Here is a 17,215-nt window from a genome sequence, read left to right as displayed (position 1 = left end):
ATATTTAATTTGTATGTATCTTTAAAAATGACTAATATTTATGTAGTTATATTAATATTTATATGTAATTAATATTATATTAAAATACATCATTTGTTATATATGAATGTTTATAAAAAAAAATATTTATTATATGTAATATTATTATAAGTAAAATTTTATATGCATAATATTTATTTGTTGTAAAAATGATAATAATGATAATAGTAGTAACAAAAATAATGGTAATAATAATAATGATAATAATTTTTAATAATAATAATAATAATAATAATAATATTAATAATAATAATAATAATAATAATAATAATATTAATAATAATAATAATAATAATTTTTAATAATAATAATAATAATGAAAATGAAAGTATAAAAGTGTATACCATATTTAAAGCTTTTCTAGAAAGAAACGCCCACAACGGGACTCGAACCCGTGACCTCCAGTTCCCATATCACAGACTTAACCACCCAAACTATCACTCTTTTCTGTTATCTACCTCAAATTAATATTTATAAACCGTTTATCTATCAATTTATCTTCCCCTTTCTCCAAAAACTCGGCCCAACTGTAATACGGCCCAAGAACAGTCATTCGACCTAAACCCTTCGGCCCAATACTTCACTATGAAAACAGTCCAGCTTTCATTTAAATGAAAAAAAAAATGTACAGTCGCCTGAAATGAGTTTCGAACTCTAGATCTCTCATTCAACGACAACACTCTCAACCATTCTGCCATAACTATTTTTCTGTTTATAACACGTTTTGTTTATTTATAACCCGTTTTTCGGCCAAATCAAATAACAGCCATTCAGACAAAGATCATAGGATTCTGTTGGAAAAGAAAAAAGATACATCACACCCGACAAAGCAAGTTGTACACAGCCATTAAACCCTCATCTTTATTATTAAATTATTATCATAAATTGTCACAAGAGCTTCAATCAGTGGGAAACAGGTGTCAATTTACAAGGGTTTGATCAACTATAAATCAATCGAGATTGTAGAATAATATCTGTCTTCTTCATTCGAAAGAAAAAATAAATAAATAATAACAGTAGGTATTCGTGAAGCAGCAGCAGTTTAACAACGATGAAGTTTTAGTTTTGATTAAAACAGTAAAAGAAAAAAAATGGCACATGGTTGGTGGTTTCAACGAAGAGGGAAAGAAAAGAAAGGTGGTGGAAGTGGTTTGGTGAAGGGTTTTTCATGGTGGTGATCGACAAGATGGTTTGGGTTTTGGTTGCACTCAAATAGAGAACGAAGTACACCGAAACGAGTAATAGCAACCGGTGTTTGAAGGGTTTTCGAAAAGCATTAAGTAGCAACGGGTTTCGAGTAATAAAGGTAGTGGTTTCAACTCGAATAGAAAACAGAAACATCAACGATTTGCATCTGCAAACAGCTGCAGCAATAGCGAGAATTTGTTTGAGTCGAAACAGAAATAGATGAGCTGTAGCAGTAAGTTAGAAACGTAAAACGATGATGGTTGTGTGGGTTGGTTTGAACAATAGTATCTGCAATTATGTAGTTACAGGTTTGTGGTTTTCGAGTTGAATTGTAAACGGAGTATAGGCGTAGTGTATTCGATGAGATGATAGCGGTTATTGTGGTGGTTTAGTATATGGTTCATAATAGAAACAACAAGAGTGACGAGTGGTGGTTTGTGGTAGTGTTTAAATGGGTTCGGGTTTGATGATCATATTTGAATAGAAACCGAAGGAGAATTAGAGAGAAAGAGGTTTAGAGTGGTGGCTCATGAGGATTGTAGTGTGACGATATGGGTGGTGGTTCTTCATGGGTCTCGGTTCCATAGAATTTTGCAACTAGTGGGATGGTTTATTCATGGTATTTGGTTGTGGTAATTGATATAGAGGGTGGTGGCTTATGTAATATACATATTTGCATGTGGTTGTAATGATGGTTGAAATAGTTGGTAGTCATGGTACTTCGAACTATCAGAAAGATTAAAACGAAAGGTTGATGATTGAAGGGTGGCTGTCATGAAATTTCGTAAATTGAATTATGGTGGTGATATGTATGTGTGTCCATCCCTATATCTAAGTGCATTGTATGTATATATATTCCACTCATGAGATGATTAAACAAAACCAAAACAGTGTATATCTTTTTCAATTTTTCTACTCACGGATTGAATATAAGTGTTGCAAGTTGTAATTGTTGATGGGACCAAAAGTGGTAATCATTCATATAATTCCATATATAATAAAATTCGGAAGATATCAAGAGTTGATGATGTAAGGTATCGATATTTTGATTAAAAGAAGATGTGGGATTTTAATACGGAAGCATTACAATAATTTAGTTAATTATTTTATAATCTTAAACGTGTAAGTATCATTAGCTGTCACCTTTATCTTTTAATACCTCACGTGAATATTACATATTTGTTAACATTATATAATATTCTAAGATGTTAACATTGCAGATTATATAATCCTACTATGTAAGGTTGTTTATGAGAATGAGTGTCAAGCTGATAAACAAAATAATGAACATTGTACTTCGTTGTAAATCAGTGGCGAATGAAAATACACTAAAAATATATTTATGTATCTACTTATAAATAGTTGTTCGTGAATCGTCAGGCATGGTCAAAGGGTAACTAATTATTCAAATATAGATTTTAAACTTTCTAGACTCAACATTAAAGGTTTTGCTTATCGTGTCGGGAACATATAAAGATTAAGGTTTAAATTTGGTCGGAAATTTCCGGGTCGTTACAAGTGTCTAGTCACTTGGATAAAAGATGTTATGATGAGTGTGTCTTTTACAATAAAGCTACTATTGTTTAGTTGTGAAATCTTTATTTATAATGTATGCTTACTTATATTTAACAACAGAGTATTTTTATTCATGTTGATGTTAGTTGTGATTGGGAGTGAAACGTATTTATCTTCTATCTCTTTTATTCTTATTATTATTATTATTATTATTATTATTATTATTATTAGCTTAAGACTCGCGGATTCGAGAGATCATGCAAAAAAGTTGTTTTAATTTAGTTATAAACTTTAGGATGTTGCTGGGTTAAATAACGTAAACATTAGCTCGGCCCTCCTGGGTTCTAGAGATGGGCAAAAAAACGGGATCCAGATCCGATCCGGTGACCCGATCCGGAACCGGACAGAACCAGAACCGGAAACGCAGAAATCCGGATCCGAGATCCGATCCGGTTCCAACCGGATCCAGATTTTCAAGACCACCGGATTTTTTCCGGATATAAATCGGATTTTATCCGATCCGGTTTGGATCCGGATCCGATCCGGTTTTTCAAAAAAATAGCCGTTTTTTTTTTTTTTTTTTTTTTGCAGTTTTTTGAGTTTTTTTTTTTTTTTACCATTTTAACCCCACAAAGTCCATTATAAATACATGGTAATGCCTTGGTTGAAAATGCACCAACAAACTTTCTCATATTTCTTTCTAAATCACTAAATATTCTCTAATTTCTACTTACTTATCCCATATGGATAATTCACAAGTTTCCGCTTCCGTTGGAACATATTCACAAGGCTACACTTCGGCCGATATTGATTACAAAAAAGAAACAAAGCGAAAAGGGGACGTTTGGTCCAAATTCGAGTTGTGTGTAATGAAGGATGGTGCGGAAAAAGCTCGTTGTACACAATGTATGAAGTTCATGGGTGTTTCGGGTAATACAACGTTAAGAAAACATCTTGACAAAAGTTGTAGTGCAAGGCAAGACCCGAGACAACAAACAATGCGGGCCGATGGTTCGATTTTTGAATACGATTCCGAAGCTCTTCGGCAAGATTTGTCAAGGTTTGTCATTCAACAAGCGCTTCCTTTCAACCACTTCGACAATCCAAGGCTTACGGAGCTAATTCGGAATCGACTACAACCGCGATATAGCAATGTAAGTCGTTCTACCTTAAGACGTGACGCCTTTAAATTATGGAAAAAGCTAAAACTAAAATAATTGAAAGTTTTCAAACATATAAACATAGGGTTTCTATAACTTGTGATGTTTGGAGCGCACCACATGGAATGGCAAATTCTTATTTAGCCGTTACCGCTCATTGGTTTAATCCCGATTCTTGGCTTTTAATGAAACGTGTTATCGATTTTAAAATATTTGGTTATCCACATAACGGTAATAATATAAAAAAAGCGTTACAAGACACTTTAGAAGAATATAATTTAATCGATAAAGTTTTTACAATTTCGCTAGATAATGCATCTAATAATGATGCGGCCATGAGTGAGTTAAAAATTGCACTTAGACCGATTTTAAATGGTGCATTTATTCATACACGTTGTGTTGCTCATATTATAAACTTGGGAGTTCAAGATTGTTTAGCTTTTTGTTCTTCATTAAAAGAAAAATTTAGAAGATTATTAGTAACGATTTATCGTACGAGCAACGCACGACATCATAACTATAAGGCTTTTGTTAAAGATTGTCATGGCACTTGGTTAGGTCCTTATTTTGATAATAATACAAGATGGAATTCTACTTGTTTAATGTTCGAAAATATTTTACGTCAAAAAGAAACGTTAATCGCTTTTAATAGAAAACTACTTAGAAAGGGATTTTCCGAACCAATTAGTGACGACGAATGGGATGACTTGGAATCATTAACAAGTTTTTTGCAAGTTTTTAAAGAGGCATCGACAATGTTATCGGGTGTTTATTACCCAACTAGCGTACTAGTTTTGGAACAATTTTATATAATGACGGAAAAAATATGCGAATTTGCGAACTCAAATAATGTTATTTTTAGACAAGCGATTTTTCATATAAGAAAAAAACTAAAAAAATATTTTGGAGAGATGCCGAATGTATTTTTATGTGCGGCCGCACTTGACCCACGATTAAATTTTAATGGGGTTGAACGATTGATGACAACAATATATACCAACTTTGATTGTGTGCATGGTATTTTCGATGACGAACCCAACTATCTTTTGAACCAAGTACACGCTTTTAATGATGTTTTTGAGAATATGTTTTGTATTTATGCAACAAAATATGGTCGACAATCAAACCCAATTGTTGACCAACCCGGATCATCTTCTCGAAGGAGCTGATACCTCAAAATAAGTCTTTTTAACTTGGTACGTGAAGACGCTTCCAAACGTGCACGAACATCGGCACCCACAAGCGAGTTGGGAAATTATAAAATGGCAAACTTTGCACTAAACATGAGTGAAGAACAATTTAACAACCTTGACATTTTAAAATGGTGGGAAACAAAACAAGACACATATCAAATATTAAGCATTATGGCTCGTGACTTATTTACCGTTCAAGCTTCAACCGTAGCTTCCGAATCGGCCTTTTCTTTGAGTGGTCGAATTATATCGGAAAGAAGGTCAAGACTTACCCCCCAAGCCGTGAAAGTATGTGTATGTTTGAAAGATTATTTGGATGGGGTAGATAGGATACAAGATCAAACTTCATTAGAAGGTCCGTTATATAACGACATTGAAGAATGTATAGAGTATGAAGAAAATTTAGCGGGATTATCACCTACAACAACCGAAGAGAATTCCGACAATGAACTAAATGAAGTGGATGAAGGTGACTATGAAGCGTTTGATATGGACCAAACCGAAATGAATGTATCGGGTTACCAACAAGCTTACCTTTCTCTAGTTGATGACCCCGCTTTTGAAGACTACGATCGAAGGCACCGTCCTCAACGCGCTCAACAAGATAACACATTTGGGTCATTTGACGACTAAAGTATAACGGGTGATGGCAATGCCGAAGCTCGATATACTTTAGTCTTAATACATTATTGGGTGATGGCCATGCCGAAGCTCGAAATGTATTAATTATAATTGTATTGTTTGAATAAAAGTGTTGTTATTTTTATTATTGTATCGTTCGAATAAAAGTGTTATTTTTATAATTGTATTGTTCGAATATTGTTATTTATATTATCTATTTTGTTGAGCATTATAACTTTTCTTTATACCGATTATATTATTGTTGTCAAACGTAAAAAAAAAATAGAACCGGTAAAAATATAATTCGCAAAATCGAATCCTAGTCCAAGAAAAATCCGAAAAAATCCGACCGAGATCCGAAAAAGAACCGGTTCAGGAAAAAAATCCGAAAAAAATCCGACGCCGAGAACCGGAACCGGATCCACAACCGGTTCCGAAAAATCCGGACAAAAAAATCCGGTTTTTTTTTTGTCCGAATCCGGTTTTTTATCCGGTTTGTGCATCTATACTGGGTTCAAACAGTAGCCTCAAAACTGCTCATGGAAGGTTTATTTGGCAAGCCATTGAATGGATCACGGCTTACACAATTTGGAAGAACCGTAATGCTCACACATTTTGTAAAGATCGGCTCAATAGTGCTTTATTGCTAAACGAAATACAAACAAAAATTTTTGATTGGATTTCAAAAAATTGGAAGAAAGGAAGCCTAGATTGGCTTACGTGGTTGACAAATCCTTATTAGATTGATGACATTAGGAAGATCAAAACGGGTATTGGATGAAGGCTGCTTGGATCTCCACCTCGAATCAAAATTTTGGACTTTGAGAATCAAGCATAGTGTTTATAATTTATAGTCTATTTAAATTTTGTTTTCTTAGACCCTTAAATCTAATTTACTTTTTTGTTTTAACCTGTGTATCCAACATTTTTGTAACCTAGCTAATCCCAAGACGACTACCCCATGAGGGAGAATAACTTGTAGCTCCATGGAATCGAACCTTTGACTTCTACATTGGAAGACCAGAATCTTACCATGTCAGGTGGTGGTGGCCATGTTTGTTGATCTTATTAGTTATATCCATTTTCTAGCGTTTTTTTTTAAAAAGTGAGTGATTTGAGATTATTCGAGATTTTTCAATAAAGTGGGGAAACAATATGTGTGGCTAGCAACACCCGTTCTTTGTAGAACAAAGATTCAAAGAACAATTTTTGAGATAATCACCTGTATAATGAAAGCAAATTTTGTAAAATGGAGATAATCACCTTTAACAATTGATCATAAAATGAAGATAATCACCTGTAAAATGGATGCAAATTTCATTAAAGCATTTCATCGAACATATCGTGTGCATTTTAGCCTAGTAACTTCTTGTACAGAAAACTAACTACAATAAACTTATTAATACATTAATACATTAATACTAATACATATATACTAAAAGTGGTGGGGTTTGTGATTGTTTTGGCCATCCCCACCACATGAAACGACAATTTTTCAAACCCAATCTCAAAAAAGCCAAAACACCCCCTCAACTTTTACTTATAAAAAACCCTGTACTTCAGGGGAGTAAACTGTTAATTCTGAAACTTAAAATAAAAACTTCCCCCAGCGCCTTCGACAGCACGTATCTTCCTCCTCGCTCCGATTCAAATTTCACCGAGCACTCCGTTAAACTCGAAATATTCTTGCGAACAAAACGAGACTAACTACGTTCGAAACGGACACTTTTTAAAAAACGCTAAATACAACGACAACCCGTATCTTCCCGCTCGCCGCGGCTTAAATTTTTCCGACAGCAGCGTCAGACTCGAAATAATTTTATGAACAAAACGATACTGACTACGTTCGAAACAGACACTTTTTAAAAAACGCTAAACACAACGACAACCCGTATTTTCTTGCTCGCCAGGAGTTAAATTTTTTCGCCAGCACCGTCAGGCTAGAAATAATTTTATCAACAAAAATAAACTAACTATGTTTGAACCGAACATATTTTAAAAAACACTAAAGACGACGACACCAACAATAACGCATAACACACGGGCCGTTTTTTCTTCTGTCAATAAAACTGCGTTAAATATGAATACGCGGACCGAAAGACCCCGCCGCATCGCGCGAGCTGAACCGAACTAGTTAAATCTAAAACGGAACACATTGATACAAAAAGATAAACATATAAACATGTTAATCACAGAATTGATGCAAACACCAGATAGAAAACGCAATTCAAATTGATTAATTATATACCTTATACAAAAACGCAATTAAAAATACACAGATCAATTGAGCATATTAAATTGATCGTATAATATAAATTAAATATATAATCATCTAAAAATACCTTAAAATCGCTTCAAAAGTTAGAAAACCATAAAAATTGTGATTGTAAACACATCTTAAAGAAAATCCTAAAAATCGTTACCTGTGATAACAACGAACACCCTAATCACAGAACACGGACGGTTAAGGTAAACCGCTGTGTTTCCTCTTCCTAATCGATTCGAAACCCTAATTAAGAATTTGTTGTTAATATATATAAAATTTGTACGGGATTGTTGAGAAAAACATGAAGGATTCATTGGTGGTAGTTGTGTCGCCTAATACGGCGGCATGAGCGCACGATCGAAGGTGAAAAGGATCTGGTGGTTTTATATTGAAGAGAGAGACAGAAAGATGGGATGATTAAGTCGAGCCCGTAATAAAACTGATTCAAAAGGGGTTATGAAGGACACGTGTTTTTTTCCTATAATTTTGAGGAATTTATCTACTTTTAATCACAAAATTATGAAGACTAATTAGGCTCTAAGCTGATGACACGTAGGATTAACCTTACTGATTTATGTATGTAGAAGATAATAATAATATGTAACTAGATACTGCATTTTTATGTATGTCAAATTTTGATATTAATTTTATATTAGTTTCATATGTTAAGTTAAATATTCACTTTTTTTTTTTTTTTTTTTTTACGAAGTATGATTTTTCTTCAACATTACATTACACTACACTATATGCTAACTCGCGTAATTTTCCATACCCTAAAATCCACTGTCCAACTGTAGAGTTTTTTTTTTTTTTTTTTTTTTCCCCCTTGAAACTTCTACTTTTCTCATCTTACCTTCAAACCCTAAACTAAAATGCCACTCAGATTCGTCTACAGTCTCCATCGCCACCGACCATCACCATCACCATCGTCTCCATCATCATCACCTACATAGCTTCTGTGATTTTGGCGACGGCCGACACATCCGTTCTGTCACTTTAAACAAAGATGATTAAGGTTTGTAATTGTTTGATTGTTGTTTATTTGAATCAGAAAAATTAACCAATTTTTTTGTTGCGTATGTTGTCTGTTATAAGGATTGAAAGAACCATTATTTGCTCGCTATTTCTATTCTATAAGTGTTTTGAAATACTTGATTATCAATCAATCAAGCCTTTTAATTTTGTCAATCTTGAAAAATCTGACCAAATTAGAATTTTTAATTGGAATTTGTAATTAGGGTTATGAATTTCTTTGTTTTGTTTTTGTACATAGACCATTTATGTTTCCTACCTTAATGATGCATAGAGTGCAAATAAATTGGCAAAGTTTTGATCTCTTGGAATATTGTTTTTATCTAAAGTATAAAGACAAAGAATTATTCCTTAAGAGTACTTTGCAAGAAATTGTGTTTTTGATTATTCATTGTTAAAAGATGCCCATTTCTGCAACATCTAAAACTGTTTACTTCTGCATTCTTTCAACCTGAAGGGTTTACATGAATTCAAAAGATAAGTATAATGGTTTTATAAACCACTCTCGATAAGAGAAAGATTAAAAATGAATATATCTTTTGATCACCCAAAGTATTTTTGAAAAATTAAAATTTTTAGATGTATATGTGATGCTTCTTAAAAATGAGATTGTGATAGTTCAAGTAAAATCATTAGGTTGAGTGTGAACTGCACAAAGTCTTGAGTTTCGCTTTCATATTTAGCTAATTTGTAGCGTTAAGAATGGTTTGATTTTAATTTAACTAATTGGCTCTGAATGGCGTACTTCAATTTGTTTACATTACTTGAAGGTGAAATTTGGATTTATGATAAAGGAAAGGCGTACATTGATTGGAAATTTGGATTTTGAAGGTGAAATTTGTCTAAATTTTGTTTCCTTAAGAACTGGGCTTATTATTCGTATTGTGTTGATTTTCTTTATCAATGTTTCCCTGCCACTGATGTATGTTGCTAATCGTTAAATGGTAAGCGTTCATCATATACTCTGTAAGTGCTATTGTTACTTTATGCTACTCTTTGAATGTTAATTAAGGTTTTGTGTTTGTGTTCTAATTTGTACTTTATAAGTTAGATAAATGTATGTACAGGAAGAAATTTGACGAGAAGCTGCTTCTAAGCTGAAATTTCATGATTTGTAATTTTATGGCTTTTTATCTGTTAATATTGTCTATGTTTGAGTCAGTTTGACTAATCCACTCTCTATTTTGTTTATATAAGTATTCCCTATTTATATCATTGATTTGTTTCATAGCAAATGTACTCATGTTTAACAACTGTAGCAACTTAAATATGTTATTTTGCTAATTCAAAGCTAAAAGCTACATGCTTTGTAATTGTAAGGAATTTCATGTGTTATTAGTTTCATAACTAATATTGACCTACTTAAGGTAAAATTCACCATTTTACTTCTTCACAACTATTTATAAACAAGAATTTCAGTAGCTACAAATAATTATGAATTATTTATCAAAAAATTTACTTCTTTATAGTCCTTCTGCAGAAAGCAATGAAAGGTTTCACAGAGAAAATTGTGATTTTGATGAAAAGTGCAAAAATGTTGAATCCCAAGGAGGCCCTATTATTCTTTCTCAGGTATAAGCATTTTTATATCCGATTTTTAACTTACTTTAGTGGATCATTACAGACTTTGTATATATTTGGTTGAACGTGCGATTAAATGATGTTCTGTACAGGTTGACAACGAGTATGGATTAGTTGGGAAGCCATATGGAGATGATGGCCATAACTACATGACGTGGGTTATCCCTCCCATGGTTGCTCTGCAAGGAAGATGATACTCCTGATCCAATAGTAAGCTCCGACCCGTCCCACTTAATGACTTTGGGTCGAAATGATAAGTTTTGATTAATTTTTCTAGGCAATAGACGAATCTGTTATACGGCATTGCTACTTTTGTCATGTTTGACAAAGAAATAAAAAATCAAAAGTAGGGCTAAGAATTAAATTCCCTCTACCTAACATTAACATGCCTCATTACTGATTAATTGATAAAAATGTTAGTTCTAAATGTGCTACCCGACATTAGCAAACATGCGGCTTTATGTTAATTTTTGATATTACATGTGCTACTGTTTCTGCTGTAGTTGCTGTGTTGATGATGTTCCTGCAGCCTGGATGTGTTAGTGGAGAGAATGGATTATGATTCAAGCATAATCTTATCTGGTAAATTTTAGTGATCTTGATGGTATGAATAATGGTGTCATTCACGCTTAAGATGAATGAATTTAATGATTTTTATGTTAATTTAAAATGTGTAGCAGTTAATCAGAGTTAGCAAATTCCACCTGCAAAACTTTTAAACTCATGCAGGTTTAGCTTTTGAACAAATTCTGTTGGCACAAACTATTTGTATGTATGATGTTTTAGTGTTATCATGTACTGTAGCCGTAGCTTTTGAACTAAACTTATTGTATCTACACAAACTATTTGTATGTATGAAATATATTTTCATGTTACAAACTACTTGTACGTAGCATGTTTATGTGTTGTCATGTAAACTCTAAGTGTTGCTACTGTAGGTGTCAAGTCTTGCCTATTGTACACAAACTTATTGTAAATGTCCTTCTGGAACTGTTATTGGAAATGTATTTCACTAAATCGTGCATTTAGTTGCTGGAGCACTTGCTTGATGATGACACTGGTTCTACCATGACAGCTGCTGGTGATTGTAGAAACGAACATGTCACTTTGGAAGTTAACAAGTTAGCTACGAGGTATGTGTATGATTTTCATGTAAAGAAACATGTAAAATAGTATATATATTTTGTAAAAACCAGTTACTAAAAGCGCGGCAACACGCGCCCCCTCCAACTAGTTTTTTATATAAGATTTGTGTTTCTATTTCACAATAAATTTATGCTTCCCTTAATCACAATTCCTAGCTACGCCTCTGCCCATTAGAGATAGAACATGGCCGAAATCAACGCGTATACATGCTATGGGTTGAAGTTGCCATCCACCCCTAAATAAATCCAGTGTTTCAGAGTTTTGATTAGTGTCTTTTCTGATATTGTTTCATATGAATATGCAGACAGTCTTGTATCGAATGATTATAACACATGTAGACATGTAGAGAAGTTGCCACTTCCTATTCCGTATGTTCTCCATTAAGAAAGCATCACAGATTGATACAGATTAAATCCTTTGGACTACCTCGCATTTGCTACTTTTAAAAGGTGTGTATAGATTCCGACTTTTTGGTGTGTATACTTATACTTTCTGGTACATATATAATCACTCATTTTGTCATCATATATAATCGCTCACTTTTTGGTGTGAGCGATTAAAATAAAGGTCAAATTTATGGCCCTAAAATAAAGGTCATCATGACAAAATATTGTTGATTTTGTGTTCATTGGGTATTATCTTAAATTTCTGTCAGCTTTACTATATGGTACACGATTTGTAAACTCATTGTTTCCGGGTATATATGACATAGTATATGATATATAACAAGTTATGGATGTTTACACTATTACATTTGGTTTTATAGTATATGATATATAACAAGTTATGGATGTTTACACTATTACATTTGGTTTTTGTTTAAATAAGTATAATTGGTTTTTCTTTGCAAACTAACCAAAGTCTATAATGTTATGTAAGCACTATTTTGTCACTCAAGTTTAATGACTATCAAGGTAATGTCTCAGGTGGTCAAATGGGTCAAAAATAGGAGGCAAGAAGACATGGGCAATTTACAAGATTGGTCGAATATTCTAACCAACTCAGTACTCACCATAATGGGTCATGTTGATCATCAAAAAGTATGTTATTTCCAATAGTTAATAATAAAAGCTTTGTTATAATTTATAAAAGCTAACAAATGTTGATGATATAAGCTTTGTTTTGAAAGATAACTAATGCAGCTTATTCCATTTTTACCTGATAACAGTTCCAAACTCAATATTAAAAAAAGTGATGTTGTTGAACTTTTATACAGTTTGACCCGTTCGTATTAGGGTATTTCATTGAACTCGATCATTCTGCTATTTTAGAACTGGGCTGTAATATGGGCTGTAGTGATGAAAATGTGGGCGCTGTAATCAAGAACATGTGGGAGCTGGGTTGAGCAATAAGAGTAAACGGGTTTGTATCTTTATGGGTTCGTATCTTGGCGGGTTCTCAGCTTAGTGGAAGGTGAGTTAGTATTTCATGATACTCATATTCAAGTAAAAGTGTGTATGTATGTGTCATATGCATATAATGACTAATAGTGTGTTATGAAAGTGTTATGTGATGATATAAAGTATGTCATTAGCTGTAATGAAATGGGCTGTATGTAATTTGATCATTCTTAACATGTTAAATCTGGGCTTGCAAGAGTACTTCTGATCTTGCTATCCTTTTGCAGTATGTTCGTTTGTATGATTTTTTATTTTTTATAATGCTTATACTAAATAGATTTGTTTGATTGTGATTAGGTTGGTTTTATTGCAGCGAGTTTTATGCACGAAGACGACCATAACGTAGCTTCTACATATGTTAGTCGGCCTATTAACGCAAAATTCAGTGAACCACATAAGATTTTTATGTTCTACCTTCAGGCACTGGTACGATATGTTTAAATTTTATGTGTTATACTAAAGTTTGATTGTTATACTGCTACGCTGTTATGCTCTTCAGTTCATTAATGTGTTTATATTTCATTTCAATAAAAAGTAATTTTTTAAATTTTAGTATGTTTGCTTTTGACTCAAGTACACCAAAAACATGATCTATATAAATTAACGAGGGATTTCTGATCAGTGAGTGATTTAAAAAAATTAGTTTTTAATTGTTAGTGTTTTTGGTATTCTAATACATTTGTGAGGTTATTTTTGGTGGTATAAATATATGATCAACTTTGTTGTTGGCTTTATATGAACATTTGATCAACTAGAATGGCAAATATATCTTTTATAGCCTATCTATGTGTTTGTTGTTATGTGAATTCATGGAAACAACTTGATTGAATATGGGTGGTATAATGGGCATAAGTATGAAATATTTTATTAGAGATGTATTGTGGTTTTTTGAATATCATGGGAACAACTTAACTGGAATTGGGTGGTAATTCGGGTATGGGCTAGGACATAAGTTTGAAATATTTCATAAGAGATATGCCCATTGACTTTCAAAATTAGATATTGTTAGTTGTTGATGTAATAGGTTGCAAAAAGAGTGTTGATTGTTTGTTTATTTGTTTATTGTATATTACTGATAATTATAATTGTTGTTTGTTGACTTTTCTGAGTCAAAGTAATGGTTGCCAAAATTTTGAACTACAAATTGTTGGTAAGAGATTCGATAACATGGTCTGTTGTTTGAAAAATGGAGTTGAGAATCACATTTACAATTTTGACACTCATGAACCAGTTAGACATCAATCAAGATCAAAAGTTATTATTTTGATCTGGCAACCATTATCTGATTTCTTATACTTATCTATGTTGTTGTAATTGTTAGTTTTTTTAGTTTTCTAATACAATTTTATAGTTAACTAGAAATAGGTCCAGCGGAAGTTAGCGTCAAATAGGCCTTGCATATTTTAAATTTCATGACTAATTGTCTAATGGTGTTCAAATTAGTACACACCTGATACATATACCATTTAATTTTTAAATTGAATCTAATTTAAAGTCAGCAAAAACAAACTAAATTTGAATCAGTTTCAGTTCGCTTTTCAGTTTTGATTGTTTTTTTTTTATGTGCTCGCAAAAGTTAGAAACCAAAATCTGAACTGATTAACAACACCTACTTGCTTTTTCGTTCTTTAACGTAATGTGGTAATGTTTGTAGTTGCAGGTGCGGTTTGAGGTACTTCAATAAGTGCTTAACTATTTCAATAAACTCCAACACTCAGCTATTTTAATAAGTGTTTTTAGCTTCCAGTTGCGGATACGATAACGCCTTATACTACATGGATCTTTTTGGACAGGTTTTTTCATCTACATTTTTCTAATTTAAATATTATATTTTTATAAATCTATCAGATTGCATATACATATTAATCTTTTAGTGAGAAAGCAAATTCATTTGACAGTTTTGTCGATATTATGAAGCGTGTGCCATTCTTAAAATAACTTGGTTGTTATTATTTTTTAAAGTAATATAATTTTCAGCTGTACCATAGTAATTTAATTTTTTGTTTAAAGATCTTCGCTGACTTGGATTCATGTTCAATTCAGTGTGGTTCTACTATGACCCATGATGATTTTATAATACACATGTTTTTGGCTATCAATTTTGACACTTTGACCATACATATGCATTATTTAGTTGTACACTACAACTTATTAATGCACAGTTTATGGTGGAAGAAGTAAATTGGATGGTGGATATATCAACTCCCTTACCATTTGGGTGAGTTCGACCCATTTGACAAATTGGGTGTCAAATAGATAAATTGATTAAGACATGTCTCATATGTTGAATCAAGTAAATCAGCATGTTTTGGTATTTTTAAAATTGAGAATAAGGTGTATTTTGGTTAAAGGGCAAGTTTTAACCCATTTGGTATAAATATCAAAAATGACTATCGGACATACTTTGTAGACTTTTAAAATGAAAAGGAGTAAGTTTGGGTGAAAACTAATAATTGAGCTAGAAATTAGACCCAACGAGCTTCAAAATGTATACCATAAGTTTGATTTTATCGAGTCTAAACGCATTTAAAACGGAACCCAAAACTGAACTGAGGGCTGTAATATTTATGTGTAAAACAGCAGGTAGTAGTTACAGCAGTTTAACAGTAACAATTTAATAAATTGTATCATTATGTTTCATGGAACCTAAATGTTCAAAACGGATACACTTCGTCACTGATACACTTAAATTTGTCATAGTATAATAGTGTTGTCTCATCACTGATACACTTAATATTATTTTTTCTAAAAAATCACATGTATATGTTTGGGGTCAAAACGGCTATATGTTTGTACTTTTTTGTCGAGGTCAAGAACTAGGTGTGGTGGTTTGGGATTTTAACGGGTATATGTTTGTACTTTTTTTTAATGTGTTTTTTGTATACAGTTTTTTGAGAAACCAGTAACAATAGACGAGTTGCTTGATGGTGATGAAGTATTCTGTACTAAAACTACGGTTGTTGTATCCCCCGTTGGTAGCTTAACTTATCAAGGAAAAAGGTAAATCCTTTCATTCATATCAAGATAAGTCACTCAAAGATAGTAGAGTAAATGTTTTAAAGATTTATCAGTTGATAACTTTTTATTGCTCGTTGGTATTTATTTGCGTGTGCAGACTGGCCTATGGAAGTGATGGTGTAGGACTCGTGGCACGATAACTCTTTGCTGAGTTGACCCGTCTACAGATGGGCCTGGCTGAGGATAAAATGGGTTGGACTGTTGAACTCAAGTAGCTTCTTTTGTTTCTTCTTATCACGTCTTTCACCTTTTGTAATTTGATATCAGTTTAGTATGAAGAATTCTATACATTTGGACTTATTCAAAAGTAATTGAGTCGAAATTGTTTTGTAGTTTTTAGCTAGGTGTAGTCATAGACGGGCTCCTCCTCATCATCAACTTCTATGCACTGTTTTGTACCGGTCTTGGTGTGCATCATCAATATACAATTTTTTAGATACAAATTATTCACCCAATTTATGTTTCATTATGGATTATTCCTATCAGTAATATGATTGATTTGGTATATCCTCAACATTGACATTGTGCATCGAAGGCTTGATTTAAAATTTTCTAAAAGTAGTAACTAATATAAATGCAAGTGCGTCAACATAGTTTACCAACTTAGAGTTAGGACTAGAAAAATTGGTGTATCAATAAGGTCCAATTTGTGTTATATATATAAATAAATAACACTGTCAAATGTGTGGGTCAATTTAATTTAATTATGGAGTTATAGACAAGAACAGTACGTACACTTTAAAAATGTAAATTTGAGTGTAAAGCATGATTACACAATGGTTGAGTCAGAAAGAATCTCATACATAAGGAAAAATCTTAATAGATACTCACGTTGGTTATGTGTATTCTTTATACTTTACAGAATCACCCACAAGAGTACTTATGACAAATGTCCGTATAATATCGTTAATTCATAATTTCATATACAATTTTAAAATACTATATATTGTTTGCGGATGAGTCCCCGTGCAACGCACGGGCTCATAAATCTATTAAGGTATATACTATGTGTTATATTCCGTTACAAAATTATTTTATTTATTGATCCAATGGATA

General features: G+C 32.6%; 1 protein-coding gene across 11 annotated transcripts; it reads left to right on the top strand.

The window, feature by feature from the left end:
- The first annotated feature begins 8,816 nt into the window (after nt 1-8,816).
- On the top strand, nt 8,817-16,606 carry LOC139847615 (branched-chain-amino-acid aminotransferase 3, chloroplastic-like). Of its 11 annotated transcripts, none has more exons than XR_011759595.1 (13): nt 8,817-8,997; nt 9,785-9,845; nt 10,495-10,586; nt 10,688-10,805; nt 11,099-11,177; nt 12,046-12,190; nt 12,668-12,781; nt 13,013-13,154; nt 13,439-13,567; nt 14,796-14,813; nt 14,882-14,934; nt 16,029-16,141; nt 16,257-16,606. XR_011759595.1 is itself a non-coding variant. In XM_071837321.1 (13 exons), exons 9-13 carry the CDS (start codon nt 13,497-13,499, stop codon nt 16,297-16,299), a joined length of 291 nt encoding a protein of 96 aa, XP_071693422.1. In that variant the 5' UTR covers nt 8,817-8,997; nt 9,785-9,845; nt 10,495-10,586; nt 10,688-10,805; nt 11,099-11,177; nt 12,046-12,190; nt 12,668-12,781; nt 13,013-13,154; nt 13,439-13,496; the 3' UTR covers nt 16,300-16,606. The 11 variants fall into 11 exon arrangements, 8 of the variants coding, with proteins under 8 accessions (XP_071693422.1, XP_071693421.1, XP_071693420.1 ...); XM_071837321.1 differs by having other exon boundaries at nt 14,889-14,934; XM_071837320.1 differs by having other exon boundaries at nt 10,484-10,586; nt 14,889-14,934.
- Nucleotides 16,607-17,215: the final 609 nt, after the last annotated feature.

The sequence above is a fragment of the Rutidosis leptorrhynchoides genome, chromosome 5 (genome assembly GCF_046630445.1).
Source record: "Rutidosis leptorrhynchoides isolate AG116_Rl617_1_P2 chromosome 5, CSIRO_AGI_Rlap_v1, whole genome shotgun sequence".
NCBI lineage: Eukaryota > Viridiplantae > Streptophyta > Magnoliopsida > Asterales > Asteraceae > Rutidosis > Rutidosis leptorrhynchoides.
This window is presented reverse-complemented; position numbering and strand designations above follow the sequence as displayed.

Bases quoted from the DNA above. Each gene is read 5' to 3' on its own strand.
- LOC139847615 (XM_071837321.1), top strand. From the start codon at position 13,497: ATGTTAGTCGGCCTATTAACGCAAAATTCAGTGAACCACATAAGATTT. The intron at 14,935-16,028 runs GTTTTTTCATCT...TTTTGTATACAG, and splicing joins ACATGGATCTTTTTGGACAG to TTTTTTGAGAAACCAGTAAC. The intron at 16,142-16,256 runs GTAAATCCTTTC...TTGCGTGTGCAG, and splicing joins TTAACTTATCAAGGAAAAAG to ACTGGCCTATGGAAGTGATG.